Below are 27,732 nucleotides of genomic sequence, written 5' to 3'. Positions count from 1 at the left end.
CCCCCCCCCCTTACCCAAGATAGGTATCTCAAGGCAGATAAAAGTAAGTATACCACCAAAGTCCCACTTGGAGAACCAATGAGTGTTCTTGGGTTTACTTACAGGAGTAAAGGTGAGGGGTTACTTACAGTACCAAACAACTCAAAGGCAGCTGCACCACCAAGGCCCATACAATGTGGGTGACAGCTCCTGAAAGCTGGGGAGCCTGGAGCACACTGCACACCTGCAGGCAGCTCAACAAGTTGGAGAGCGTCCTTTCCAAGTGACTCTGGTCTAACTTCTTCCTGGCACTCTGCTGGTTTCTTCCAGGTAGCCATCTGTTCTCAGAGTCTTTTTGTAGCTTTTTACTTCTCAGCATTGTCTTTGAAGCTCATCTTCCTTCCTTGTGAGGGGAGACTTTGAGCTTTTGTTACTTACACTGGTAGGAAAGGAGGTGGGCTAGTGAATCTGTTCAGTTTCAGGGACTTCCTAGAGGTATCTTGAGTTGTTTATGTTCCTGCTTAAGAAGTTTCCTACAGGACTGAATGTTTTAATCTTGGAGGAAGCTGTAACACAATTTGGAGCTCACAGATTCAGCTAGATTGGCAGCTAGTAAATGCCAGGAATCCTGTCTCTGTTTTCCCAGGGCTGGATTACAGGCCCATGGTGCCAAGACCAGCCTAGGACATAAGAATGTTATGTGAACTTTATTACGAGATGGAGAAGGGTGTTGAAGTTTAATGAACAGATCCTGTTCCTTGTTCTATCTCCACTGTCTTCTGTGTCCTTGTCACAGTGTAGAGGCTCCAGATTGTTAATGCTGGACAATGTCCCAAGAGCTTGGACTGCATTTTCCTCAAACTTCCCATTTGAGCCTTCTATTCTGATCTCTGTCTAGTAGTAAAACTCTAGTTTAGCTTAACCCAGACTTATTTCCTACTGCAGCTAAGGCTAATATGTCATAGGGATTAAACTATTTTTCCTTTACTGTTCAGTAGAAGTGGTATTCCATATCTGTAACAGTTGTAATAGTTTTCCATCTTGATGACGAAATGTGTGAGATAAACAACTTAAAAGAAAAAAATATATATTATTTTGGCTCATGATTCTATAGGGAAGGGAAAAGGTGAGTGCTGTCTTCAAGTACATCCCCAGGGATATAACCTCACATGTGATACTAGCTGTAAGGAGCAGGCCCTTAACAGGACCGACTCCATTTTGTAATAGGAAACTTATAGAGACATGTCTTGAAGTGAAGTTGCTTTGAATAAGTATGATAACCTGCTGTGATGAGGTCAGAGCCTGGCGATAACCAGACACGAGTGGTTATCTGCCGTGCACATCAGTAGTGACACTAAATCAAACATAAAAGAGGAGCCCGATCAGAGTGCTTTATCACACATTGGTAGCTATGACTGCCTGACGTGATCCTCCACCAAGCTTCCTCAGCTCAGGATCATCAAAGAGTTAAACGAGAAGAGCAATGCCTCCACTTCAGGGTCAAGCACTCCATGAAGTCAAATTAGCAGTTCAACTAGCTGGAAGCCACAGCCTGAACTCGCTTTCACAGGCTCCAGTCCTGCAACCGAAGCCATCAAAAGGACTCAGGTTGTATAACCCATGAATGAATGATGTATTTATTGCTATGCTTATTTCTTTGGTAATTAGCAATCTATTGTTTGTGTTTATTGTGCCAATATTGTTAAAGGCAATGCATAGGAAATGTGGCAATATCTTGTGGTAGTGATAGCCTTAGCACTGGTAATAATATATTGCTTGCTGTGTATAATTAAAGAGCAATTGAATGCCAAAACCTCTGTCTCTGGCGTGCTCTCTTCACTCTTGTGAAGCTGATAATCTCATGGTCAAATCCAGCATATGATGCCTGAGTGGAGGAGGACCTGTCGATTCTCTCCCCCTTGGGGATACTAAAACCTTATCACAACCTGCTCGTGACAGAGAAGAGTCAGGGCTCTCGACACTAGCCCAAGGTTGTTTCACCTTCTGAGAGCATTAGTGACCAACCTTCACTGATTCTGTTGTCCAGACAGGCCTAGAACCTGTGATCCTCATGCCTAGGTCTCCCAAATGACTGAGAGTATAGGCTGATACTACCATGTCTCGCTCTAATCTAAATTTTAACTCTGTCAAGACTGTAGCCACCTGTGGCCAAGGATCAACTGGGTTCACCTGAAAGGGGGGGGGGGCTGGAAATGAAGAAAGGGACAGAGAGTGAGAAAAGATGAAGCCAAAAACAAAGTTCTCTGATCAAGGATCAAAGTTTAATGTTCAGCTCTCAATTTAAAGGGAAAGCCCCACCAAGACCCTTTCTTGTTTCAGCTGGAGATGGGAAACCATCCTTTGTCACTGCCGGAGACATTGCTTTCAAGGCAATCTCAGCAGGCAGTTATTCTTTTAAGTTCCTGTAGCAGGCTGTGCAGCCAAGGTGTATGACTCCACGTAGATCCAATTATTTGGTCTATTGTGGTAAACAAGGTCTTTCAGGCCTGCTCAAGGCTGGGGGAAGGGCACAATTCTCCCTTTTTATTTTTTTAAAGATAAGCACTGCCAGCAGCTAGACGGGGCACAAGATTTCATCCCATCTAGGGTAAAGAGTGGCCGGGCGACCATGTCTGGCTTAGGTTGGTGTCTCTATTGCTCCTTATTACCCATCATCGAAGAAAACACACATAGCATTATTATTGATGTATGCCTCTGTCTTAGGTCTATAGGAGCTCAAGAACACTCTTACCCATCTTTGACTAACCAGCCATCATTGGCACACTCTTTCCTATATAGATCAAAGCCACATTCAGACCTGTGGGCATGCACTCAATGTAATTCTTCATAGCGATGGATAACTGCCATGGTGAATAGCTGAGCTTCCTGAGAGCGATCCTGTGTGAGGGTAACCAATCTGTTTGAGATACAAGGTTCAAAGGTTAAAAGCAACAGCAATGTAGAAGCAATCCAAGCAATGTAGAAAATAAGGTTGTAAGCGGGAATGTCCCAGGTATCTAATCCAACTGCTGGTTGGCAGGGATCAGACACAAAGTCAAGCCACCAGGTATATAGTAGGTGACTTTAAGTAATGATTAAAAAAAAAAAACACTCTCCGGTAAAAGTGGAGACTATATGCCATGTTAAATCAGCTGGCTGATAAGGATTTTGAGCCATCTTGATCATTAGAATCATAATTATTAGGCTCAAGATCTGTGTCTACTTGACAGACAAATCTTTCAGGCAGCCATCAGGCTCCATTTTCTTTTTCTGAAAAAATACAGACAGAGCCACAACCCCAAATTAAAACAGGGTCGGGACCATTCCATGTATTAGTTAGAGGGTTTCTTCATTTGACTCTGGCAAATGAGCTGGAAGTGACTGGATGGCAGTGGCGATCTGCTGCAGACTGACCTTTAGCATCAGTTTGCAAAAAATTTAAAAAGCCAATCTTTCAGAGTTCCTTGCAAAACCAGGGCAGAAGCACCAGTAGCTGCTCCTCCCACATACAGAGAGTTATGGAGATATTATTATTTTAAAGTTTTATAATATCTGTTTCACAATTCCTTGTCCTTGAGGATAATAAGGAATCTCAGTAATATGAGTAATATTAAATTGTCAACGAAACACCTCAAATGTCTGACTGCAATAGGCAGTTCCATTGTCTATAATCTGATATGGAACATCAAGCATAGAAAAATAATGTAGGCAATGACTAATTACACTTTTAGTTGCTTCTCCTGTTAAAGCAGTTGCAACTAGAAAGTCTAAAAGGTATCAAATCACATGAACATATTTTAATTTTCCAAAATCAAAAATGAGTAACATCCATTTGCCATAATAGATTACATATAAGTCCTCAAGGCTTAACACCATTATGAAAAAATTGAGAATACTGAGAACAAGTTTTTGCAATTTAACTTGTACACTTTCTAGAAATATCAAATTGTTGTCTCAAGGTATTACTATTTTGATGATGTAAAGAATAAGATTGTATGGCCAATTGTTTCTGTAAGGTCTATAATCTGATTGGTATAGAAATCTGCTGTGCCATTGCCCTGGGTTCTAAGCAATCCAATATGAGCTCTTAAATGTCTTATACAGTTAAGGAACAGTACATGTTTCTTTTTCTTTTTTTTTTTTTTTTTTTTTTTGGTTTTTTTTGACAGGGTTTTTCTATGTAGCCCTGGCTGTCCTGGAACTCACTCTGTAGACCAGGCTGGCCCCGAACTCAGAAATCCGCCTGCCTCTGCCTCCCAAGTGCTGGGATTAAAGGTGTGCGCCACCACCACCCGGCTCAGTACATGTTTCTTAAATTAAGCTGTATTTGTATAAATAACTGTAAAATTTGAGAATTAGCAATATCTAAAAAAGGAACAATTTTAAGCAATTATAAACCATGAGTCATATACTGGCTATGAGTATACAAATTGAATTTTTTTTTTTTTTTAGCATTTCAAACAGTGGCTACAGCATGTAATTTAATTATTTGTGCTGAAGCAGGGGAAACTCAAGAAAATGAACATGCGATCTAATTACATATACTGCCTTCTCAATAGATGAGCTGTCTGTAAATACAGTAAACATCTTTTCTATGGGCTGCATGTGTAGTAAATTTACAGGAAATATAAAAGCGTGCATAGAGGAAAACTGTAACAACTTGTCTTTTGGATAATGATTATCAAATTAACCTAAAAGTTTGCCATGTAATAGACCAAATATCATTATTCTTCAATAACCAATTTTGTTGCTGTTTGGAATAAGGAATAAACATTTCATCCAAAGTACTTTCAGGATCCTATCTTACAATCCTGTATTAACACAGTAACATTTTAATAATAGGATGTTCAAACTTTACCTTCAGATGAAGAAAGACGAATCCACATTAATGGTTTCTTTTGTCAAAGAGCTGTTGTGAGAACATGAGTAGCAATAAAAGCAAACAGCCAACAACTGATCATAGTCTATTTAATTAATCTGTTGATAACTAACAGCTTACTCTATTTTCTGCAAAGCTATTCCTCCTTCATTAGTTAATTGTCGAGGGGAATAAGGATTTGCATCCCCCTTGAGGGTATCAAACAGAGGTTCAAGTTTTCCTATGGTAAGCTTAAGATGAGGTTTTAGACAATATCTCCTAACAGCTTTTGAAAATTATTAAAAGTAAACCAGTTTTTTGCATGTACACCTGCAAGCCAGAAGAGGGCACTAGATCCCATTGCAGATGGTTGTGAGGCACCATGTGGTTGCTGGGAATTGAACTCTTATATTTTTGGTTGTAAGTCTAGCCTTTAACGGCTGAGCCACCTCTCCAGCCCCAACTATCCTTTCTTATTGGAGTTTTCTGTGCCACAATCTGCTTAGGATATAACTGAGATCCCAAATATTGAAAACATATTGCCTTTGAATCTTTTCTGGAGCAACAAGCACACCAAAATTTTAAAGCTCATTGTATGAGAGCAAAAGCTTGTAGTATAAAATTCCTTCAAAGGAATCAGCTAAGAAAATATCCATATAATGAATAATATACACTGAAAGATCCAAACTCCTTCTTGTACCAAAGGAGCAACAAAATTTCTTACATAATTGAAGTAAACCTTTATAAAGATATTGCTTCATGGGCTCTCAAAAATTACAAGCAAATTGACTGAATGTAAACCTCCCACCTTTACCAGGATGTAAAGGAATGGTATAAAGACAATCTTCTTCTAAATCTATAATAATTTTATATGCATTTCTTGGAATGGCAGCTGGAGTAGGCAAGTCAGACTGTAATGCCCCATTAGTTTCATAAATCTTAAGTTTGAACTTTGTTTTGGATTAATTGAATAACCAATCCCTTGTAGGTGAGTGAGAGTTCCAGATAAAGGCCAAGTTGAAGGCCAATCTTGTCTTCTCTTACTCTTAGAGTAATTCTTTTGTTAGCAGGCACAGCTATAATGCCATAGAGGGAAGTAGACTTAATTTTAATTTCTCCAGCATAATCATTAACTATAACTCCTGGCCCATGAGCTGTCTGTTGTGAATGTCTTTAGGCCTGAGGCTGACCCCTCCCTCACAATGAACAAGCAAGGCAATAAACAAATTCTTAATTCAAATGTAAATGTTCTTAATCTGGGCCTATTTCCTGAGGCCTGGCCCAAAGATTATCCTTCCTGAAGGCCTGTACTGTGTTAACACTTTTATTCAACTTTTATTCATTTTTATTCTACCTGCTCTATCCTCTTCTCAATCATAAACATGGATGAGTCAAAAAATCCCAAGCTCACGATTGAACTGCCAAATGCAGCCAATGGAACATTGGCAGTTTAACTATATTTTTAAGTTTCTTTTGCAATATTAGAGTATAATCATAATTTTGGGAAATAAAACCAATTTTTAACAATGTAAATAATCCATTTTCTCTAAAATCAACACAAGTGCATTACTTTTATTTTACAAAGTTTGGCTGCCAGTGCTTATATATGAATCCATGATAGTGCAACTTTTAATATCTCATTAAAGAGACATTGTTTTAAATCTTTTATAAATCTGGTTTCTGAATAATTCTAACCCTGAGTTACTACTTTTAAGCCAACTTTCTGTTACCAAAGTTGCACATTTTTGATCATACCCAATATTATAGGCCAATACAAGACATGCAGAACATATTTATACTTTTAAAAGCAGTCAGAAGCAAAAATGAAGTGGCTACACATCTTATATATTTAGTCCAAACAAAATTTCTTGCCTTTTCTAGCTGTAATTCCAAGAGAAAAGCACCTTGTCACAGAGATATTTTTCTAGGACAAACATTCTCAGCTTCTTTATCATAGAAGCCAAAAATCTGCTGGTCCCTTTAAAAGCAGCTTATGCAGCCAATCAGTTCCTGGAAAGGTTTTTCCAGCTCAGCTCGACTTCTAGCTACAGGTATAGGGTAACTTATCAGTTTCTGCTGTGCATATTAAGACTGTCTTTAACCAGGCAGTGGTGGTGCACGCCTTTAATCCCAGCACTTGGGAGGCAGAGACAGGCGGATTTCTTAGTTCGTGGCCAGCCTGGTTTACAGAGTGAGTTCCAGAACAGCCAGGGCTATACAGAGAAACCCTGTCTCAAAAAACAAAACACAAAACAAAACAAAACAAAACAAAACAAAACAAAACAAGACTGCCTTTAAGACCAAGTTAAACTAGACCAAGTGGTGGGTCACGCAGTTTTAACGATTTTTCTTTTGGAACATGAAATAGAACAACAATCATTCAGACAGCAAAACAAAAACAGACAATTGACACACGTGGACATTGGTGTGCCAAGGACAGACAATAAACAAAGAAAGCAGAACTAGGGATCTTTCCTGTAGAAGCCAAAGAGAAACTCAGGACATCTCCTGAATTTTCTCCTGTTCCTAAGAGAGCTCTGAAATAGCCTTTTCCTTCTTTTTTGCTGATGTAGCCCAGAGATAGGACAACGGCTTTTCTGAAACCCTTTCTCTCTCTCATATTCAAGATCTAACTCTTTATCTCTTTCTTTAGGAGGTGTGATGGCTATTGACAGTTACTCCCCAGTGCCCTGCTTTCTTAGTTTTCCAATTCCTTCTAACTCTGCTCCTCTCACCTGAGGCAGCTCTTAGGCTGCAGGTGAGTGCCTATTTAGAATTCTCTTGTCCCATTTCAATGTCACCTCCTAGGTGAAATCGGCATTGGGTCAACATCTATTCTACCTAGACCATATCCCCTTAAACATACTTCCTGAAAACACAGCCATAACTAGCGCTAGCATCAATGCTGTTCATTGCTTACCAAGTGTGCAGGATACTCTTCTTCTTCTTTTTTCCATGGAGCTCCACCTAAGACAGCATTTCTCAGCTGGTCCCATGTTTTTTGGTCCCTCATTGGGGCGCCACCTATAGCTGCCTGTAGCCACAGATCAACTGGGTTCACCTGAAAGATGGGCTGGAAATGAAGAAAGGGACAGAGGGCAAGAAAAGATGAAGCCAAGACAAAGTTCTCTGATCAAGGCTCGAAGTTTAATGTTCAGCTCTCAATTTAAAGGGAAAGCCCCACCTTTCTTGTTTCAGCTGAAGATGGGTGGAAGAACCCATCCTTTGTCACAGTCGGAGATACCTCAAGGCAAGCTCAGCAGACAGTTATTCTTCTAAGTTACTGTAGTAGGCTGTACACACAGCCAAGGTAGGTAACTCCATGTAGATCCTATTATTTGGTCTATTGTGGTAAACAAGGTCTTTCAGGCTGGCTCAAGGGTGGAGGAAGGGGACAGAAGGCAATATTCTAAAGGTCATCATTTTTCTCACGATCAAACTGAGGCACACTAAGAGGAAGGACTATTATCTGACAACAAAGGTTTCCAGTTTTAAGGTTTACATGACCTGCTTGTGTATGTTGGGGGTTTATATTACATATAATAACATGTAAAAAAATTTTTCCGGCTTAGGAAAATTGGAGCTGAAATGATAAAGCTTGATAAAAAGTAGCCTAATAGTGATAGAGTTGGGGAAAATGAAAGATGTATGGCATTGTGGAAAAGAAAAAGCCCATTATCGTTTAAAAAAAAAAATGGGGTCAACAAAAGCACTGAACCCAAACCATATTTTGTACTCAGGTAGCTTTGCTGGGATTGGAAGTATCTGGAATCAGTGAACTATTTTAAATATTTATGGGGGGATGATAAGAGATGGCTCAGTGATTAAGAGCTTCTCTTCCAGAGGACCAGGTCTTCAAGTCCCAGCCCCCACAGGGCTGCTCACACTGTCTATAACTCAAGTTCCAGACAGTGTGACACTCTCACACAGACATACATGGAGGGGAAAAAAAGCAATGCTGGCAAAATAAACAAATCATTAGCCAGGCTTGGTGGCACACCCCTTCAATCACAGCATTCCGGAGGCAGAGGCAGAGGCAGATGTGAGTTTGAGAGCAGCCTGATCTACAGAGTGAGTTCCAAGATAGCCAGGGCTATCTAGAGAAACCCCGTCTCAAAAAACCGAAACAAACCAAACCATCCAAACCAAGTCAAATATCTGATCCTTCCAACTCTTCTTTGGGCTCTTTGTGAAATACTGAACAGATAGGGAGACTTGGATAGTACATAAACAGTTGTACATTTCACCTCTGATCTCTGTTGGTTGTGTTAGTATATCTGAGGACACCCACTGGAAGATTTACATTTCAAGACTAAGTGCACAAAAGCTGACCACTGAATGATGCAGGTCCAGTGTACAATCTGTTACTTGACCCTCACCCTATTTGAGACAGGTTTGCACTAGCCCTAACTTGCCTGGGAATTGGATTTGGAGACCAGGCTGGTTTTGTACTTTAGAGCCACACAGCTCTCCTACACTTGCCTCTACCGATCAAGGGATTAGAGGCGTGCACCATGCACGTTTATCCTTTCTAGGACCTAGCAGGAATCAAAAAGCTGGCTCCAGAATGAATGAAAGGAGCCTGTCCAAAAACAAGTCCTGTGGCTCTGAGGCCTTTCAGTGGAGCAAAGATTAGTGCTAAGGATCGACTTAGGCTCCTACCGAAACATTAAAATTTGCAAGGCACTTGCCCGAAATAACAGCACAACATGAGGATGGAGGAGGAGGTCGATGTTTTCAGGGAAATAAGACACTCAAGATAGAAACAGTGCACGCTGATGAAAAGGTTTTATTTAGCATAACCGCGGCGTCTGCCTGCAAATCCCAGAATTCTCTCCGTGGGAGCCAATGAGAAAGCTCCAGGTTCAATCAGCCAATCACGTCCTTCGTGTATCCCCAATTGAATTGTGGGACTTGTAGTTCTCACGTGGCAACCATCCAGCATGGTTGTTAGGGGACAGTTTCGGCCACGCGTACCATTCGGAACGAGAGCTCATTTTTCCAGTGCACCGCTTGGCCTCCAGGCCAGCTCTTATCATCATCACCCACAGGCCCTACGCGCTTTTAAACGCATAAATCTTCCGTCTTAATGTCGTACGGAGGAGCAAGGAGCTATTTCAGAACTCCGGCCTTCTACGCTCGCCGCTCGTCCTTTAACCGTCGCTTTAAGGTCTCGCGAGAAAAGGCCCTTGAGGCGTTGTCATTCCTCCCGAAAGGCGGTCCGCGGAAAGACAGACACCGGACCCAACCAATGGGATCCTCCCCGTGAACCGCGCCTGCGCAGAGTGCGCGGGGCAGCCCCGGTGAACTCCGACCCCGCCTCCCCGCAGCGCCCTGCGTCGGCCGCCCCCGCCCTCCCAGCGAAGGAGGCGGGCTTTGGCCTCTTGCCCTAGGGAGCGAGTGCGGAGGGAGTGGGAGCGAGACGGCCCGAACGCAAGTGTCTGGCTTCCCGGCGAGGCCCAGCCATCCGTCCCGCCGCCCATGAGCTCGTTGCCCCGCGAGCAGCGCCGTCGTTAGGCCGTCCCCGTCACTCTCTCTCGTTCCTCCCCCTTTACCCCGGGGCAGCCATTCCCCCACCACCCCCGTCTGGCCGGGGACTGGACGTCGTGTCGAAGCGCCTTCCCTAGTCCGCGTCGCGCTGCGACCCTGGAAGCGGGCGCCGCCGCCAACGAGAGGAGGAGCCCCGGCCGCGGGGCCCAGCATCCACTGAGCCAGCAGGCGGGATCGAGGCCGGCAACATGGCGAGCGCTTCGTACCACATCTCCAACTTGCTGGAGAAAATGACATCCAGCGACAAGGACTTCAGGTGAGGACTGAAATCCGACCCTAACACCACCTCGTGGCGGGGAGGTGGAGGGCGGCCGCCGCCGGGGCCTCGCGACAGGCCCTGCCCCACCCCTCGGTCCGGCGGGTCTCCAGCCACCCCCTCCCCCATCTCTCCACTAGGCCGTTGTCCGCTCCGGCCACCGGGTCTCCTCCGCGTCCTGGCGTCCGCGTCGCATCCTTTGTCCACCCCCAGGGACACGTCCCAGGTAGCGCCCGGGGCCAAAGGCACCGGCTGCGCTGGGGAAGGAGTGTATCCCGGCCGGGAGGCGGGCGGCCGGGCCTAGTCCCCGGCCCTCCAGAGGCGCCAGGCCATCCTGGCGCTGGGGACAAGCTTCTGCTCGCCAGCCGCTCAGCCACCGCCTGGCTTTCCCGCGGATGGGAATGGGTGCCACGATTAACTTTTCCGAGGCCTTCGCTGATTGGATTGTATACTTTTTTCTTTTTTTTTTCACCCGGTCTTCGGATAATTCTTGTTCGCGAAGGTGGCGAGAAGGGGGAGGGGAGCCCGGCTTGGGGGAAACTTGGCCTGCAGGGTTTTCCCGCCAGCATCCCTGTCACTTTTCCTCCGCTCGGGTGAAACCCACGCAGGATCTTGGGGTTTCAGCCTCACATCCCTATACAAAATCATGGCCGGAGGGCTGGATTGCTGAGCTTTTTGCCAAGCTAACGAATCTTGAGAAAAGAGGTTGGTGAGCCATGAAGCTTTATCATATAGTTGTGTTCTTCGAGACCTGGGCTGTTGGTTCTTATTCCCCGTGCAGATCGAAGGTGTTCTACTCTCACACATTAGCCTCGGCTTTTTTCCCCATGCTGCACTGATTGTTAACATCATCACCCCCCTCCCCCCCCCACGCCTATTCCTTCACAAATAAGCCCTCTGTCAAAAGAAAAAGCTATTTCTTTGATACCTAAGTTTTGCTCTGTAATGCTTTGGGCGATACCGTTTTGTGTGCATTTAAAAAGAACAAATAATCTTTGGTTAAAACTAGTCTAGGAGGTTTTTTTTTTTTTTTTTTCCTTTTCTGTGTGAACACATGAAGATTTGTCCAGATCCTATCTGAAGCTGTTTTCCGATTTGGGAAAGGAGAACCCTGGGGGAAATAATGCCTTTGTTCCTAGGTAAAGTCATCAGAGTGCATGCTCAGTGAGATACACACAGGGTCTTTCTCGGACACAAAACCACCCAGGACTGTTTTTGGTACCTAGGGAACTTCTGAGCCTTACATTTCCATTTTTATAAAAAGTTTCCCCTGAAGATGATGATATGGGGAGAAAGAGGGAGTGACATGTTTGTTTGGAGCATTTTGAAGTTTTAGGTTGGGTCTCAAAGTGAAGATTGAAGGGATTTGTTCTTAGGCTGTTAGAATTAGGGTGAGTTTGATTCCTTTCGGATCTTTGCGTGTTCACTTACAGTTGAAGTCTTGAATGAAACACACATGTGTTGTAAGCTCTCAGCTATATAAGCTGTGGGTGTTATTCCCTCCCGGTGTGTGGTGTGTGTGTGTCTTCCTGTAGAAGTGCTGAGTTTCGCTCTGATTCCATTTAACTTTTGCTTAGCATCTCAGCTAGGATCATACAGTTTTGTTAATTACAGACTCATGGATTGTTTTTAAAAGACTACAATCATTTCATGTGGTGATAGTGTATATGCAACTATTGACTGAAGTAGTTTCCTGTAAAAAAAATGTGCGCCCTGAGTTTTTCTTTGTTTTGAAAACTACTATGAAAGAAATAAGGATGCCTTGATGGCAAACTACAGGGATTTCTATCTTTAGGTTGGAGTGAGCCAAAGCACTGCTAAAATTATTGCCCCCTTCCTAGAACTTTGTGAGTGTTTTCTTTAGTAACAGTGACTTCCCTTAACTTAACATTACTACATTTTTATAAAGGGGCTGGAGAGATGCTCAGAGGTTAAGAGCACTAACCGCTCTTCCAGAGGACAGGCTATTCAATCCTCAGAACCCATATGGCAGCTAGCACCTGCCTGTAACTCCAGTTCCAGGGGAATCCAACACCCTCACACAGACATATATGCAGGCAGAATAAATTACATCCTAGCCGTCTACTTCACTCTTTGGGACAGAAGTGCTCTACACATTAAATATTAAACATTTTTGAAGATTGATTAAAATACCTTCTTTTCTTTCTTTTCTTTTTTTTCTTTTTTTGGTTTTTCGAGACAGAGTTTCTCTGTGTAGCCCTGGCTGTCCTGGAACTCACTCTGTAGACCAGGCTAGCCTCGAACTCTTGAACTCAGAAATCCGCCTGCCTCTGCCTACCAAGTGCTGGGATTGAAGGTGTGCGCCACCACCGCCCGGCTGTTTTTTATATTTTCATTATATAGACACATCATTTTTTAAAGTCATGCTTGGTTCTCATTAGAAGTTTAGTTGTTCTGATGTAAGTACCAAGATTTGTGGTTAAATATTTTTAAATAATTAATTGCCAGAAGAATTGTAGGCAGGCTAAGTCTCAGCATTATGTGAAGTGTAATATGTGTAAAATACTATGGGCAGGCCCCCGTGGCCCCAGAACAGCTGGTGGAGTGGCCCAACACAAGGTTGTGAGGTTAGGATACTTTTTGATGTGTGTGGTTTTCTAGATAACTGTTGTGTGGTTTTCTAGGATGAATTTTGTAAGTGGCAATGTCCTGCCACAATGTCAAAAGCTTGGACATGCTTGTAAAAAAAGACAATGTTTCCAGAAGGAAGAAAGTACTATTCTCATGGTGAAATACAGAGTATTTGGCCTAGTTAACAATACTGTATGACTCTGCTGTAAATTGTGAGGTCCTAGCAAATCTATTTAACTTGAGATTACATTTTCACTTAAGAGATTTGTATTGTGTATAGTTATAAAATCTTGACGATAGGTATTTTTTGGTAACAGTGTTGTTCATTAAGGCAGAAAAGGTAAATAAGCATAAACTTTTAAGATTTTTTTTAATTCTTTTTTTTAAATGTTTATTATATGAGTACACTGTTGCTGTCTTCAGACACACCAGAAGAGGGCATCGGATCTTATTACAGATGATTGTGAGCCACCATGTGGGTGCTGGGAATTGAACTCAGGACCTCTGGAAGAGCTAAGAACTCAGTGCTCTTAACCACTGAGCCATCTCTCCAGCCCAAACTTTAAGATTTTAAAAGATCTTTATCTGGCATTTAAATCGTGGACTCATTTAATTAAAAAAAAAAACAAACCTCTTTCTTTAATTTTAGTGTTTTGAAAGCTAGTGTTGATGTTGTGACTAAATTAAGCATAGGGACCCAGTGAAGGAGGTGACATTTGTGTGTCCCAATGTCTAAAGTGCCTGGACTAGCTTTGATTTGGGGAAAGGATATTTTTAAAATAATGCTGATTGAGTTGACCCTCTAGAAGACAAGTCATTTATTGTCAGTGTACCTTAGAGCAGTTCTCATCACTCCCCTTCCCCCCCCCCAAAAAAAAAAACCAGTGCACTCAGACACCACTCTCCATATAAACTACGGATAGTTTATATATTCTTATAAACTAGTTACCTAACATAGGTCTACAGGAGTTTGTTCAAGAACTAAAGAATACAAGTGAACGGATAAGTTGGCCATCATCTGATTCTGTAGATAAGAGTGGAAGCTCCGGTATAGATGAGCTCTGAGTACTCAGCACGTAAGTACTGACAGTGAATATTCGGGTGGGTTGTGACCGCTCATTTCCATATGCCTTGCCGTAAGTGGATCAGACTAGTGCAGAGAACAGAGGTTAAGAAGAGGCTCTTATTTATGCATAATGGTATTTACGGTTCTTAGGAGCTGTAGCTGCTTGATTTTATTTATCCTCATCTCCGGTACAGTGGCTAAGACCTCTGGTACAGTTGGGAAACTGAGTTTGGGTTCCAGATTTGCAGGAGGTGAGCTGGTAGAGCTGGGGCTTCTCTGTGCTTGAGTGCCTGGTGACTAGTCAGTGCTAGTTGTTCGGTTTTTGACTTAGGCACATTGAGTCAGGTCTTAAATTTCAATTGCTTCTAGATTCATGGTGATGTGACTCATTCCTTTAGCAGAGCTCGGAGAAGATTGGGCTCTGTTGCTTATCCCCAGAACATCTGCTTGTTGAGTGATTAAAAGCTTGTTGAAGACTTAGATCATCTCAGGAGTATGTAGGTGTCTGGTAGTAAGTGACAGACATTAAAGCAAAGAGGTTCTATATGTGTGAAGGACTTTCCCAGAGGTTTTGCTAGTAAAATTTTTGATAGGGAAAAATATCAAAACACGATGGGGGGGAGGACAGTTTTGTCTTATAGCTGGATGGATGAGTCTTTGGTTCATGGGAGTCCTTAAGAATGGGGGACTGAGTTGTTTTGTTTTGTTTTTAGATTATTTGTGTGCATGAATGTTTTGCTTGCATGTATGTATGTATGTATGTATGCACACCATTGTGTGCCTGGTGCCCTCAGACCTCAAAAGTGAATACTAGGTCCCTGGACCTAGGGTTACAGATGTTTGAGTGCAGATGGACTTGTGTGGGTGCTGGGGACTGAGCCCACACCCTCCTCAAGAGCAAACGCGTGTTCTTCAACCTGAGCCATGGCAGCCCAGGGAACGCTGAGCTTCCCTGAGTTTAGCTGACAGCTGGCTTCTTTGAAAGCTTGTAGTGCTTGGAAGACATGTTAGTTCCAAGGTTAAAGAAGGCAAAGGCATGGAAGAATTTTGAGAAATCTTTTCAAGAAACCATTGTAAAACCAATTTCATACTGTTTGGTGGAATTTTTAAATGACTTATGATTTTGCTAGTGTTTTTTTTTCTTTACAAAGTTTGTTCAGGCGTTTTGAACATTAGCAGATGTTTCTGTTTGGAAACTTGAAGCTTAGTAAAAATCTAGGCCTGTAAAGAAGTGCTAGGCTCATAAGAGTGGACAGGGAACTTGAACGTTATTGCAGAGCTGAACGTGTGAGGCTGCACGGTAGGATAAAAAGCCAGAGTCACCGTCCTGGTCGCCTTTTACATTGTTTAAGGCAGATGATGGTTTCAGCTTACTTGGTTTTCCTGTATGAAATTTGTACAGTGTGATCAGCTGGGATTTGAGTTCATTACTGGAAGGGAGAGAACGCAATGTCATAGAGGCAACTTACAAAGTTACCAGAACTTAGTTTTGCTCATGTAGACAGATTATTCCTGGTCCATTCATAGTTCTGTAATAATGCATGAGAGAAGGATGGTATATGCCTAAATTCTTTGAGAGAGAATTGGTTACTGGATGATGCATTCCAGCCAAGTCACCTAGATTTCTACTGTAGTTAAGAGTAAAGTTGTGTCTGTGTATGCAGGGAGGTGGTGAAAGTTACTCATTGAACAATTGTCCCTTCCTAACTTGGTTTCTACTTCTCTATGCTATTACCTGGAATGAGTACAATCTCTTCAAGAAGCTTTCAGTAATAAGAGCTTAATGTGAGTTCTTCATGCTGATGTGCTCGTTCTCTCTCTCTCTCTCTCTCTCTCTCTCTCTCTCACACACACACACACACACACACACACACACCACCCCCAAATACTTACTGACCACGAGTAAAGTGTCTTGCCTGCAGATGATGTTCACCTGGTGATTGCATAATAGATTGGAAGTGAACACTGAGTGTTTTATCTCCCCTCCCATCGTAATTCTCATTTTGGCTTATTAAATTAACGTTTGCTGGAGATTGCAAGTAGTACAGCATCTGGATGCAGCTCTTCTCCAGCCTTCCTTTAGTCCTGTGGGAAATACTTCTCAAATTAGTCTCTTGGTCTTAGTCCCTCTGGAGCCTCATTCATCCTGTCCAATAGGACTTCCCCCTACAAATCATAGCTGGTACTTTTTAAATCTGATTAACTACACGAATAACTGCAGACTTCTTATCTGGTATCTGAGCTTATTAAAGATACTCTCCCAAAACTCCCAACAGTCTCCTCATGTAATTGACTTAGTATATGTTTTCTTTGCTTTTCTGTTTTATATTTAAGCACTGTCAGCACATTTGAATTTTTCTAATGACATTCCTGATGTCATTTACTATCTCTAAAGCTGTGGGATTTCTCAGTAAGAGGTTGCTGGAAAGAATTTGTTTATTCGAGGAATGTTTGGAAGGGTATGGGGAAGCAGTTTTCAATTGGGTGTTGTTAGCAAGTGAAGATATTTCTGTGATTGCATCTCAGTAAATCTTTTGGGGGAGACCAGTCCTAACCAGTGGAAAGCTGAATTGCTAGGAAGTATCCACTCTTGAACAAGAGGGGGAAGGAATATCATGGTTTTATTGTAGAGCCTTATCTGCACTGGATGTTCTTTGAAATTGTTGAAGTCCAGGAAAACAGTATGCTTTAGGGGTAAGCACCAGCGAGTTTGTAGTAACCTCGTATTTGTTCACTGCTGTTGCCTAAGATTAGAAACATCTAGTCAGTATTGTTAAGCAGTTGCTCCTATATCATTGTGGTGTGAGCTGGGTGCTTAAGTCATCTGGTGTTTCCCTAACAGTGGCTGCACTGTGACATTAAGACTCAGCCTCTGACTGACATGGTCCTTAGCTTTTATTCTTCCTCGCTGTAATAAATAGCAGACCTAGCATGGTATCAGGGATGCATGCATAGTCAACTGCTTTCACATTTGAGTCTTAAGTCTTGTCTCATTTCTTTCTTGTAGCATTTCCTTTATTCCTGTATGTAATCGATTCTGAAGAAATGTTAATTTTACCTCTCAAATTTCCTGCGTTTTCATTAATTAAAAATGTTAATAATTTTATTTTATGTCTACTTAATTTCTTTTACATAGTTGACTAAACATTGAACTCATGGTCCATAGCATTTTGACTATATGTCTGAATGAAGCTGATTTAACACACTTTTCCAGAAGGCACACCACACCTGTTTGTATATAGAAATGCTAGGGAGTACTTTCAGTTATACGTGGGGACTCTATTAAACAGCAAAGCCATCAACAGTGTAAATGTGAACCACAGGACTCTAGTCTGTGAAGAGAGCTGTTTGCATAGACCAGGAGGCAGAGCTCCTTGCAGTGAAGAGTGTTGGTTGACTTCATCTGTCATCACTTTCTAGCTGTCTGCACGTGGTTGCAAAGTAGGGGGAGTATTTGTGTAGTTCTTACTAATTTAACAAATGGATTCACAGGGGTGAGCCTTGGGGAGTATTTGTGTAGTTCTTACTAATTTAACAAGTGGATTCACAGGGGTGAGCCTTGAGTAGTAAGGACTGACCGTGTTTACCCCTTCCCGTTTCTGTTGGTCACTCAGTCTACTTTGTCTTCTGTATGCTTCGATAGTTCTCAGACCCTGTCTCTCATCCAGCTAAACTGATGGTTGGCTCTTTCCAGAGCGTGGGTTAGTTATAATGCTTCTTCTGGAAGGCACTTCTAGTTCTTTCTCTTCCTCACTGTCCCATATGCCTTTTGGTAGTTTCCCATTGCACTTAGTCTAAAATCTAAAGTCCTACTATGTTATTTATACAGATCTTTTAAATTGCTGTCTCTTGCTTACCTGACATCATTTTTTTCCCCTTTCCAGAATAATTTTGTCTTGTCATTATTATTCTCAGTTTTCCTTGTTGTGGAGCCCTTATTCCTGTTTGCTGGGCATCTTATCTGGATGTGGTCCTTTCTTTTAAATGTCTAAATTTTTAAATGTTGTGTGTGTGTGTTTCTTCGTATATTTGTGTGAATGGATGTGTATAAGCCTGTGTCTGGGGATGGGGACGTCCTATACAGACCAGAATAAGGAATTAGAGCTCTTGGAGCTAGAGTTAACAGTTGTGAGCCCACTGGGTGTGGGTGGGTGCTGGGATCCAAACTCAGGTCCTTATGGCTGAGCGCTCTTGTCCACTTAACCATCTCTCCATCTGAAGTACTTTTTTGTTGTTGCTGTTGTTTTGTTTTTTGAGGCAGGGTTTCTCTGTGTAGCCCTGGCTGTCCTGGAACTCACTCTGTAGATCAGGCTGGCCTCGAACTCAGAAATCCGCCTGCCTCTGCCTCCCAAGTGCTGGGATGAAAGGCATGCGCCACCACTGCCCGGCATCTGCAGTATTCTTGATACATTGCTTTACTCTGTAGTATTTATCTCAGTTCATGATTATGCAAATGCTCGGTCATATATGGAGCTTTACAATGTAATATTTCCCTTACTAGATTGTGCTGTAAATTCTGAAACAATAGGGACTTGCATCTGATTTGGCTAGCCCATGTAACCTGTAGCAGTTTGTAGAATGCCTGGTATGTTGATTTCTCAGTTTGTGAGTACTGAGTACTTGGGACTGTTTCCAGCATTAGCCTGCATTTCCATTATCCCTGATGAAAGTTTTCTCCCCTTGTCTCTGTGCTCTAGACACACTGAACAGCCTAAACAGCTAGGCAGCCCTTTATTCCCGGAGGTGTCTGCAGTTCCCTCCAGCACCCTTTGCAGATGGAAAGATCAAGTCCCAGGACTACTTTCCCACCTCCGCTTGTGCCCTGAGATCTCAGATCTGAAGTAGCAGATGCCTTGTGTGGTGCAATTGTTTGGATGGTCAGAGTAAGAGTTGTTTTGTTAAGACAGGATCTCAAGTAGCTTTGTCTAGTCTCAGACTCGGTGTAGCTGAGTATGACCCTGACCCTGCTCCTTCTGAGCACACCTCCCGGTTAACAGGGTCTGAGAACTATCGAAGCATACAGAAGACAAAGTAGACTGAGTGACCAACAGAAATGGGAAGGGGTAAACACGGTCAGTCCTTAGTCCTCAAGGCTCACCCTTGTGAATCCACTTGTTAGATTAGTAATTGTAGGTGTGCATTGGCATGCCTGTGTGCTTCTTATTTTTAGTAAGATGAACATACTTGAAACTTTAGATAAAACTAATAAACTCTTGAAAAAATTGTGAGTATGAGATTGTCTGTGTCTGTCCCAGCAAATGAGAAGAAGACTGTGTGTGTGCCATCTCTGCCTTTGAGTAAAAGAATGTATCCATTCTTTTATCTAGTAGAGCCATTAGAACAAACGAACACCTTGTTATTATTTGAATGTATCCATTCTTCTGTCCAGTGGAACCATCAGCATCGCAAGCACCTTGTTATTTGGATTGTCTACTTTTTAACGTACATTGATGATTATTGTTACTGAACTGGACAGTTGGCATTATATAAACCACAAGGGGTTGTAAACTACTATTAAACATTTACTGTATCTAAGGAAAGCAATTTAAGATGTTTTCAAAGCTTTGTGTGGTGGTTTGACTAAGGATGGCCCCCATAGGCTTCTAGTTCAATGCTGGGTCACCAGGCTGTGGAAGGGTGTGAAAGGAGCATACAGATTAGGGTGGATGGCCTTGTTGGAGCAGGTGTGTCACACTGGGTAGCTTTGAGGTTTTAAACGCCAAATCCAGTCTCTTTCTCTCTGCCTGTGGATCGGGATGTAAAACTTGCATGCGTGCTGCCACGCTCCCCTCTGTGATAATGGACTCACACCCTGAAACTGTAAGGAAGCCCCTAGTTAAATACTTTTCCTTATTAGAGTGGCCTAGGACATGGTGTCTCCTCACAGCAGTAGAATGGTGACATAGACATTTTTATACCTGCATTAAAATGTGCTGTGCAGTTTTTCCCACTTCAATATATTAATCAAAACTTGGATTTTAATATTATTTTGTTCTTTTATTTTATAATGAGAAGAGCTTCAAAAAGTACCTGACTTATTTCCTATTGTCTCAATGTGAACATAAGGGTTTTTTTTTTTTTAAGCAGTTTTGTGGAACTTGACAAAATCTGTGCTTTCATGTAGTTTAAAACTGACATTGTTGTTAAATGAATATTGTTCTCAATTATTAAAATTATCCTAAAATTCCTTATATTAACCACGTACCAAATTGTCTTACCACCATTACCATACAGCTTATTGCCCATATTGCCTGGTTATCTTCCTACTTCTTTGTAATTAGAGCTGGTTTTTTCAGTTTAAAAGAGATTTTGGCGTTTCTCTGTTAAAAAGGTTTTTTTCTTGGGGGGGGTGTTTGTTGTTTTTTTTTAAGTGGGTCTTATTCAAATAAAAGAAAAAGGATACTAAGTATCTGTCATTTCAGTTAGACTGTTCTCATAGTTGAGAACCAGGAAGTAAGGGAACCATTCATTTGGCTTTAAACAGTTCTTAGTGCTTTATTTAAATGGGATTACACCATATCCAGGGACATTAATTTTAAACAATAAATTTTCTTTAGCCTAGATGGGGAAGGGGGGGAAAATTTAACACTTTGTATTTTCCTTTACTGAATATTCAACCCTTTTAATAAATCTGAGATCAAATGATAGATCACTTTTATCTATCCTCAGTCTGTTTGATTTTAAACCTTCCTTTGTGGTTCTTTTGTAAAGTGTGTGTGTGTGTGTGTGTGTGTGTGTGTGTGTGTGTGTGTGTCTACATGTATCTCTGTATCAAATACATGCCTGGTGTCCACAGAGGTCAGAAAAGGTGTCAGATCCTGTGGGACTGGATTTACAGACAGTTGTGAACTGCCTTGTAGCTTCCAGGAACCAAACCCAGGTTCTCTAGAAAAGCAGCAAGTACTCTTTAACATGAGTAAGTCGTCTCTCTAGACCCTGCCCTTGGTCTTGAGGGGGAAGGAGGGATACTTCAGGTGGAGCAGCTTTCTAGAATCACTTCTTCACCATTTTGATAATACACTTTTATAACTAGTAATTTGTATATGTAATTCAGGTTTTTGTAGTGTATAACCCCCCAGTTCAACATATCCAAGGAAGGTATTCTTAATATTTATGGTTAAGGTTATTGTAAATAAAATTAAAATCCCATGCAAAGAATATGGAGCTCTCTCCCACACCTCACAGAAGTCGTGCAATTAATGAGAATGGAAGAACATTCATTTAAGTCTTAGTAGTAAGTTTGCAATCAAGAGTACACTGGGATAATAATTTTGGCTAGTGTAAGGGCTGTTGGCACTCTCAAGATCCTGGGAGGGCTAAAGAGGGAGTGGATTAGAGACTGAGCGGGTGCTGCTCTGACAGAGGACCAGCACCCACATGGCGGCTTACAACCATCTAACCCCAGTTCAGGAGGTCAGCAGGCACACATGTAGTGCACATACATGCATGCAGGCAAGCCATTCATACACATAAAAGTATAAAGAAAAGAAATTTTAAGTGCCTGTTTTTTAAGTATATTCCATTACCTTTTCTTTGTGGCGTTTAAATTTACGGTGACTTAAATAGATGAATTTTCATAATATACTGTGTTCCTTTTGCAGAATAAAACATCACTGAATATGAAAAAAATCTGTTTTGATGCTTTAAATCCTTTTGATTAACAAATGTTAATTATTGATAGGTTTATGGCTACAAATGATCTGATGACAGAACTGCAGAAAGACTCCATCAAGTTGGATGATGACAGCGAAAGGAAAGTCGTGAAGATGATTCTGAAGTTGCTGGAGGATAAAAATGGTGAAGTGCAGAACTTAGCTGTCAAGTGGTAAGCTGTACTCTCTGCTTGCTCATGCCGTACAAGCTGGTATTCTAAGGCTGACACTGTTTTCCTTAGCTGGGAAACTTCCTTATGGAATTTTAATTACTAGTATATGTTGACTAATTGCATATGATTAATATGGGATATTTCCACTGCTGAATCTAAATTGTTAGTGTAGCCTTTTATGAGATTATTTAACTATTCCTCTAACAAGGCCACACCTACTCCAACAAGGTCTTGAGAGAAATCAAGAAATAATACATTATTTTTGGTCTGTGTTTGAAAGCCCTACTCAGTTGAACTGAAGTTTAAAACCAGACATTCAAGTGAAAAAGAACACTTAAATTTTAAAAATGACAGCAGTAAAGACTGTGTGTGCAGATCACAGGAGGCAAGAGGATCACACGATTATAAAGAATCTGCCTGAAATTGCAGGAATTGCCATTGTCTCCTAATGTTGCCTGATAGTGTCATCTGATGAGCACTTCTTACGAGTTAGGATCTTGGCTGTTGTGTTTGTTATTTTTAGAGTATAGAATTTGAGTCTTCAGAAGATTCTTTTTTTTTTTTTTTTTTTTGGTTTTTCGAGACAGGGTTTCTCTGTATAGACCAGGCTGGCCTTGAACTCAGAAATCCACCTGCCTCTGCCTCCCAAGTGCTGGGATTGAAGGTGTGCGCCACCACTGCCCGGCCAGCAAATTCTTTTTGAACCAATTTCAGTCGTACATATTAATTCCAGGTACTCAGGAGGCCAAAGATGGCCAGACTGAAGGCCTACCTGGGCAATTTAGTAAGACCTTGGCTCAGAATAGGAAGTAGACTGCTAGTTGGAATGGCCCAGAAGTTGAGGGTTTGCCTAACATGTGTGGCATCTCAGCTCCTTCCCTAGTATTGTTGACAATCAATGACCAAGTTAATAAGTCATTTTAATTTGTGGGTGCTAAGTTTCAGAAACTGATGTTTCCTTTGTGGAGTTCTGTGTCACTGTATACGTCATTCAGTATTGATTTAAAGCATTGTCCCATTATTACCTTATTGGATTTGTATAAAACTTTCAAATTGGTTTTCATCTAGCTATTTGCATTTCTGTCTGTAAGAAAGGCCTGTAAAAGGTGAGAGATCATTGGCAGATATAAGAACCTCTAGACCATGGTGCTGTTTTATTTAACCTTGAGGCCTTGTGAGTTTAAAATAAACAGGTCTGTCAGAGGTGCTTTGTGCTTGGTGGGATGGGATGGCTCAGCACATAGAAGTGCTGGCTGCCAGGCTTGAAGTCTTAATGAAATCACCAGTTCCCACGTGGTAGAAGAAGAGAGCCAACTCCCACAATTTGTCTTCTGACTTTCACACACACTCACACACTCACTCCCCATATATATATAATGTGTGTGTGTGTGTGTGTGTGTGTGTGTGTGTGTGTGTGTATATATGTGTGTATATATATATATATGTATATATATATTATAAAAACATTTAAAGTGATATAGGATGTACAGATGATTGGTATAGGAACCTGAATCATTTGGAGGGTTGTTTTGTTTTGTTTTGATTTTTTTTGTTTTTTGTTTTTTTTAGACAAGGTTTCTCTGTGTATCTCTTGCCTGTCCTGGAACTCGCTTTGTAGACCAGGCTGGCCTTGAACTTGATCCATCTGCTTCTGCCTTCCGAATGCTGGGATTAAAAATGTGTACCACTGTGGCTGATAAATCTTTTTATCCTTTGATGATCTCTGTGTTTGTATTTGTATTACAGTTGAGGTGATTGGAGAGCTGAGAGTGCTACTTGGTGGTAGCATTCTTGCTGAGAATGTGTGTCCCTGGTCATCCCTAATGCTATAAACACTTATGTCCATGAAGGACTTAGCATACAAGCAGATAGGACTGTTCAGTTCCTTTTTCTGTTGCGATAATAAATCACCAGCCAAAGGCAACTTGGAAGGTTTTTATTTCATCATATAGGTTACAGTCCATCATGGAGCAAAGCTGAGACAGGACTCAAGGCAGGAACTTACACAGAAACTTCAGATCAAGCTACTGGCTTTCTCGTAGAGTTACATTCAGCTACTTTTTTTTATTCAGCCCAGGCCAGTTGCTTAGGGATGATCTGCTTAGCGATAATACTGCCCACCATGGGCCAACCCTTGACATCAGTTGACAATCAAGAAGATGCCTATAGTACTTACTGCTAGCCTACAGGCCAGTTCTAATGAAGGAAGTTCTTCTTCAATTGAGGTTCCTTCTTCATTCCGTCAAGTTCACAAGGTCACCTGTAATTGCTAAAACAAAAATCATGATCATGACTAAATAATAACTGATTCTTGGAGAAAAAAAAGTGGTTTATACATGAATGGCTGAACACGTTATGAAGAAAAATTGTCAGAGAACTTGATTACCACCCAAAAGAAAGGTTGAAGTCTTCCACAAATCCCTTTTGACTTAGTGTTTTACTACTCTGCACAGATACTGTGACCAAGGCAACCCTTAGAAGGACAGCATTTAATTGGCTCTGGCTTACAGATTCAGAGAGGTTCAGTCCATTATCATCAAGGCAAGAGCATGGCAGCATTCAGACAGACATTGTACAAGAGGAGCAGAGAGTTCTTCATCTTGTTCCAAAGGTAAACAGGAGAAGACTGGCAAGGTGAAGAGATATAGATAAATTGCTTTGACAAAAGAAGTCTCAAAACAGCCTGGTATAAATTCCATTTGTGTAGTTACTCTTATGAAGAACATTTAAATGAAAAGGAGTAGCCAGGCATTGGTGGCGCATGCCTTTAATCCCAGCACTTGGGAGGCAGAGGCAGGCAGATTTCTGAGTTCGAGGCCAGCCTGGTCTACAGAGTGAGGACAGCCAGGGCTACACAGAGAAACCCTGTCTCGAAAAACCAAAAAAAAAAAAAAAAAAAAACCGGCCAGGGGGGGGGGGGGGGGGGGGGGGGGGGGGAGGGAAGGAAGGAAGGAAGGAAGGAAGGAAGGAAGGAAGGAAGGAAGAAAAGGAATAAACTGAGAAAGGTAAAAATATAAAATGTATGGTTCAAGTAATAAAGGGGCACTTGAAAGTAAAATGGAGTTGAATTCTATGTCCAAGGAGATTAAACAGGCTAAGAGGAGAGTGGTGACAGTGACTTTGGGCCAAGATCCCACCCAAGCTTGGGGACCCAGCTAAGCTTAGGTCCAAGCAAGGTTATATACACTTTTAATCCCAGGAGACAGAGACAGGCAGATCTGAATTCAAGGCCAGCCTGAGACAGAGCAAGTTCCAAGTAGAGAAAAGCTTAAGTCCAAGCATTATGGTACATACCTTTGATCCCAGCATTAGGAGATGAAGAGCCATGCAGATCTCTGAGTTCAAAGTCAGTCTATAGAGCAAGTTCCAGGACAGCCAAGCTTGAGCAGTAAAGGAGTTGGAAAACAGAGAGCTGGTGATAGTATAATAGAATATTTTAGAGCCTAGGGGCCATGTCCCAGTTCCAGCAAGCAGCAAAACTCAACAGCTTTGGCCATTTGAGCCAAAGCTCAGTTTGCCTCTGGCTTTAGAATCAAGAACAGAAGGGACTGTGGTTAGCTGGAGCTAAGAAATTAGTGGTAATTAAGAAAAGACCAGCATCACTGAGGTGAAATCTTTTGGGAAGTGTTTTCTGAGAGCACAAAGAAACTGTTCCAGACATAGCCAAAGGTTGTACCTCATGTTCAGCTGGACTTGATAATGTGTAAGAGTCACCCAAGTGGTACTGGTTTTGAAGGCATGAAGGGTTGGTTCATGGAGAACAGCTGAGGCTTGGCACTGTGAGAGGCCAGGGAAGGCCATTGGTGAAGGAGCAGTTGACGGCCCAGGACTGAAGGCTCATGCAAAGTTGAGGCTTGGCACTGTGAAACCAGGCTATGAGAGGTTATTAATGAAGCCTGATTGCAGTGGAACACCCCAGTGTACTGGAAATGTCAGAACCAGATCACCAAGAACAGCAGAAGCAAGGAGTGGAGTGGAGTCAACCAGAGCCTTGAGTGCTATAAAAGGCAGAGCTGGAGATGTGACCCAAGCCTTTTGGAAGATCCCAGACATTGGAACAAGAAGCTGTAATGTTGAAGCTACCTTAGAGACCCCAAGATATTTGAAATGCCAAAGCTGTGGGATATCTGCTGAGGAAAGCTGCTAACAGGGAGTGGAACCAGCCAAAGAGAATTGTGCTGCAGTCAACAAAGTTGAAAGGAGTTTGAGATCTGAAGACCACTTTCACATTAGACGTGGAGATGCACAGTTCGGAGTTTTCCCAGATAATTTTTGGTCTTGTTTGTTCAAATATTTACTCAACTATGATATTCTGGAATAGCAAAAAGAAGCCATGTTCTTCACCAAAATGTCTCAAAAACAGTTTGTAGGCCACATACATTCTTCTGCATTGAAACCTGTTGGGCCAGCAGGCCTACAGAGTTCAAATCACCCTCAGCACCACTGTCTTCCAGATTCCTAATAGGATAACCCATTAAGCCCCCACTTAAAGGATTCCATGGCTTTCCAAATCCACATTGATCCAAACAAAAGCATGGTCAGGCCTATCACAGCAATACCTTAGTCCCTGGTACCAACCTCTGTCCTTGTTAGGGTCTTACTGCTGTGAGCAGACACCCTGACCAAGGCAACTGTTATAAGGACAGCATTGAATTGGAGCTGGCTTTCACTTTAAGGTTCAGTCCCTTATCATCAAGGCAGGAGGAGCATGGCAGCGTCCAGGCAGGCGTGGTGCAGGAGGAGCTGAGGGTTCTGTAGGCCTGCTAGAAGACTAGCTCCCATGGGGTTAGGAGGCTCTCATTGTCCACCCTCACAGTGACACACTTCCTCCATCAAGGCCACACTTCCAAATAGTGCCATTTCCTGGACCAAGCATACTCAAAACACCACGCCTTAGAAATCTGAAAGAGTGGGTGGTTTTATAGTTGTAGTACCATTCTAGAACAGTGACTAAATCTGAAAAGGTGCCAGACTTAATCCAGTTATTCTAATTACTGATAATGTATTTTGACTAAAGGTAACACAAAAAAGAGAAACTAGAGAGCAGATGTACATAAATACTCAAACTACAACATGCTAATGTTGAGACTATGGTACCACATAGCGGGTTTTCCCCAAGAGTGTAAGGGCGACTAGTGCTATTAGAGCCTGCATAGCTGCTCTGCCCAGTTAGCTGGTCACAGGAACAGATATCTTGTTAATAGTGACGACGTTGTTAAGGTCCCACACTGGGACTGACCAGTGGTATTGACAACTTTAATCCCCTCACACTCAGGAGTCAAAGGCAGGGCGGTCTCTGAGTTTTAGGTCAGCCTGGACTACACAGAGAAAAAAACTTGAAAAAAGTTTTTTCACATTGCTTATGGTTAAAAATGAAAATACTTTAGGCTACTTAACAGAATTACAGAAGGAAAACACATCTAGTAACCAGCATCATGCTTACAGTCACTAAAGGGTAGAGATCAAAGATGTCTCATTTCCTCTTAACAGATCTGCCGTCGTCTATTTCAGTAAAACAATTAAGAATATAGGAATTGGCAGGTTCTTGTTTGGAGGTTCCAGCAAGGGATCACAGCTACTCCCGTTCCCTTGACTGAAGACCCAGT

General features: G+C 42.0%; 1 protein-coding gene and 1 pseudogene across 1 annotated transcript in view; one reads left to right on the top strand and one right to left on the bottom strand.

Moving 5' to 3' along the window:
* Positions 1-7,850, bottom strand: part of LOC114613690 — a 61,969-nt pseudogene extending 54,119 nt beyond the window's left edge.
* Positions 7,851-10,214: 2,364 nt separating this feature from the next.
* Cand1 (cullin associated and neddylation dissociated 1) overlaps positions 10,215-27,732 on the top strand; it is a 39,340-nt gene continuing 21,822 nt past the window's right edge. Inside the window, exons 1-2 of the mRNA XM_028759022.1 lie at positions 10,215-10,643; positions 21,983-22,126. Of these exons, the coding sequence (XP_028614855.1) occupies positions 10,576-10,643; positions 21,983-22,126 (212 nt within the window). The 5' untranslated portion in view covers positions 10,215-10,575. The remainder of the gene's footprint in view (positions 10,644-21,982; positions 22,127-27,732) is intronic.

Source organism: Grammomys surdaster, unplaced genomic scaffold (assembly GCF_004785775.1).
Source record: "Grammomys surdaster isolate TR1022 unplaced genomic scaffold, NIH_TR_1.0 126271, whole genome shotgun sequence".
Lineage (NCBI taxonomy): Eukaryota > Metazoa > Chordata > Mammalia > Rodentia > Muridae > Grammomys > Grammomys surdaster.
This window is presented reverse-complemented; position numbering and strand designations above follow the sequence as displayed.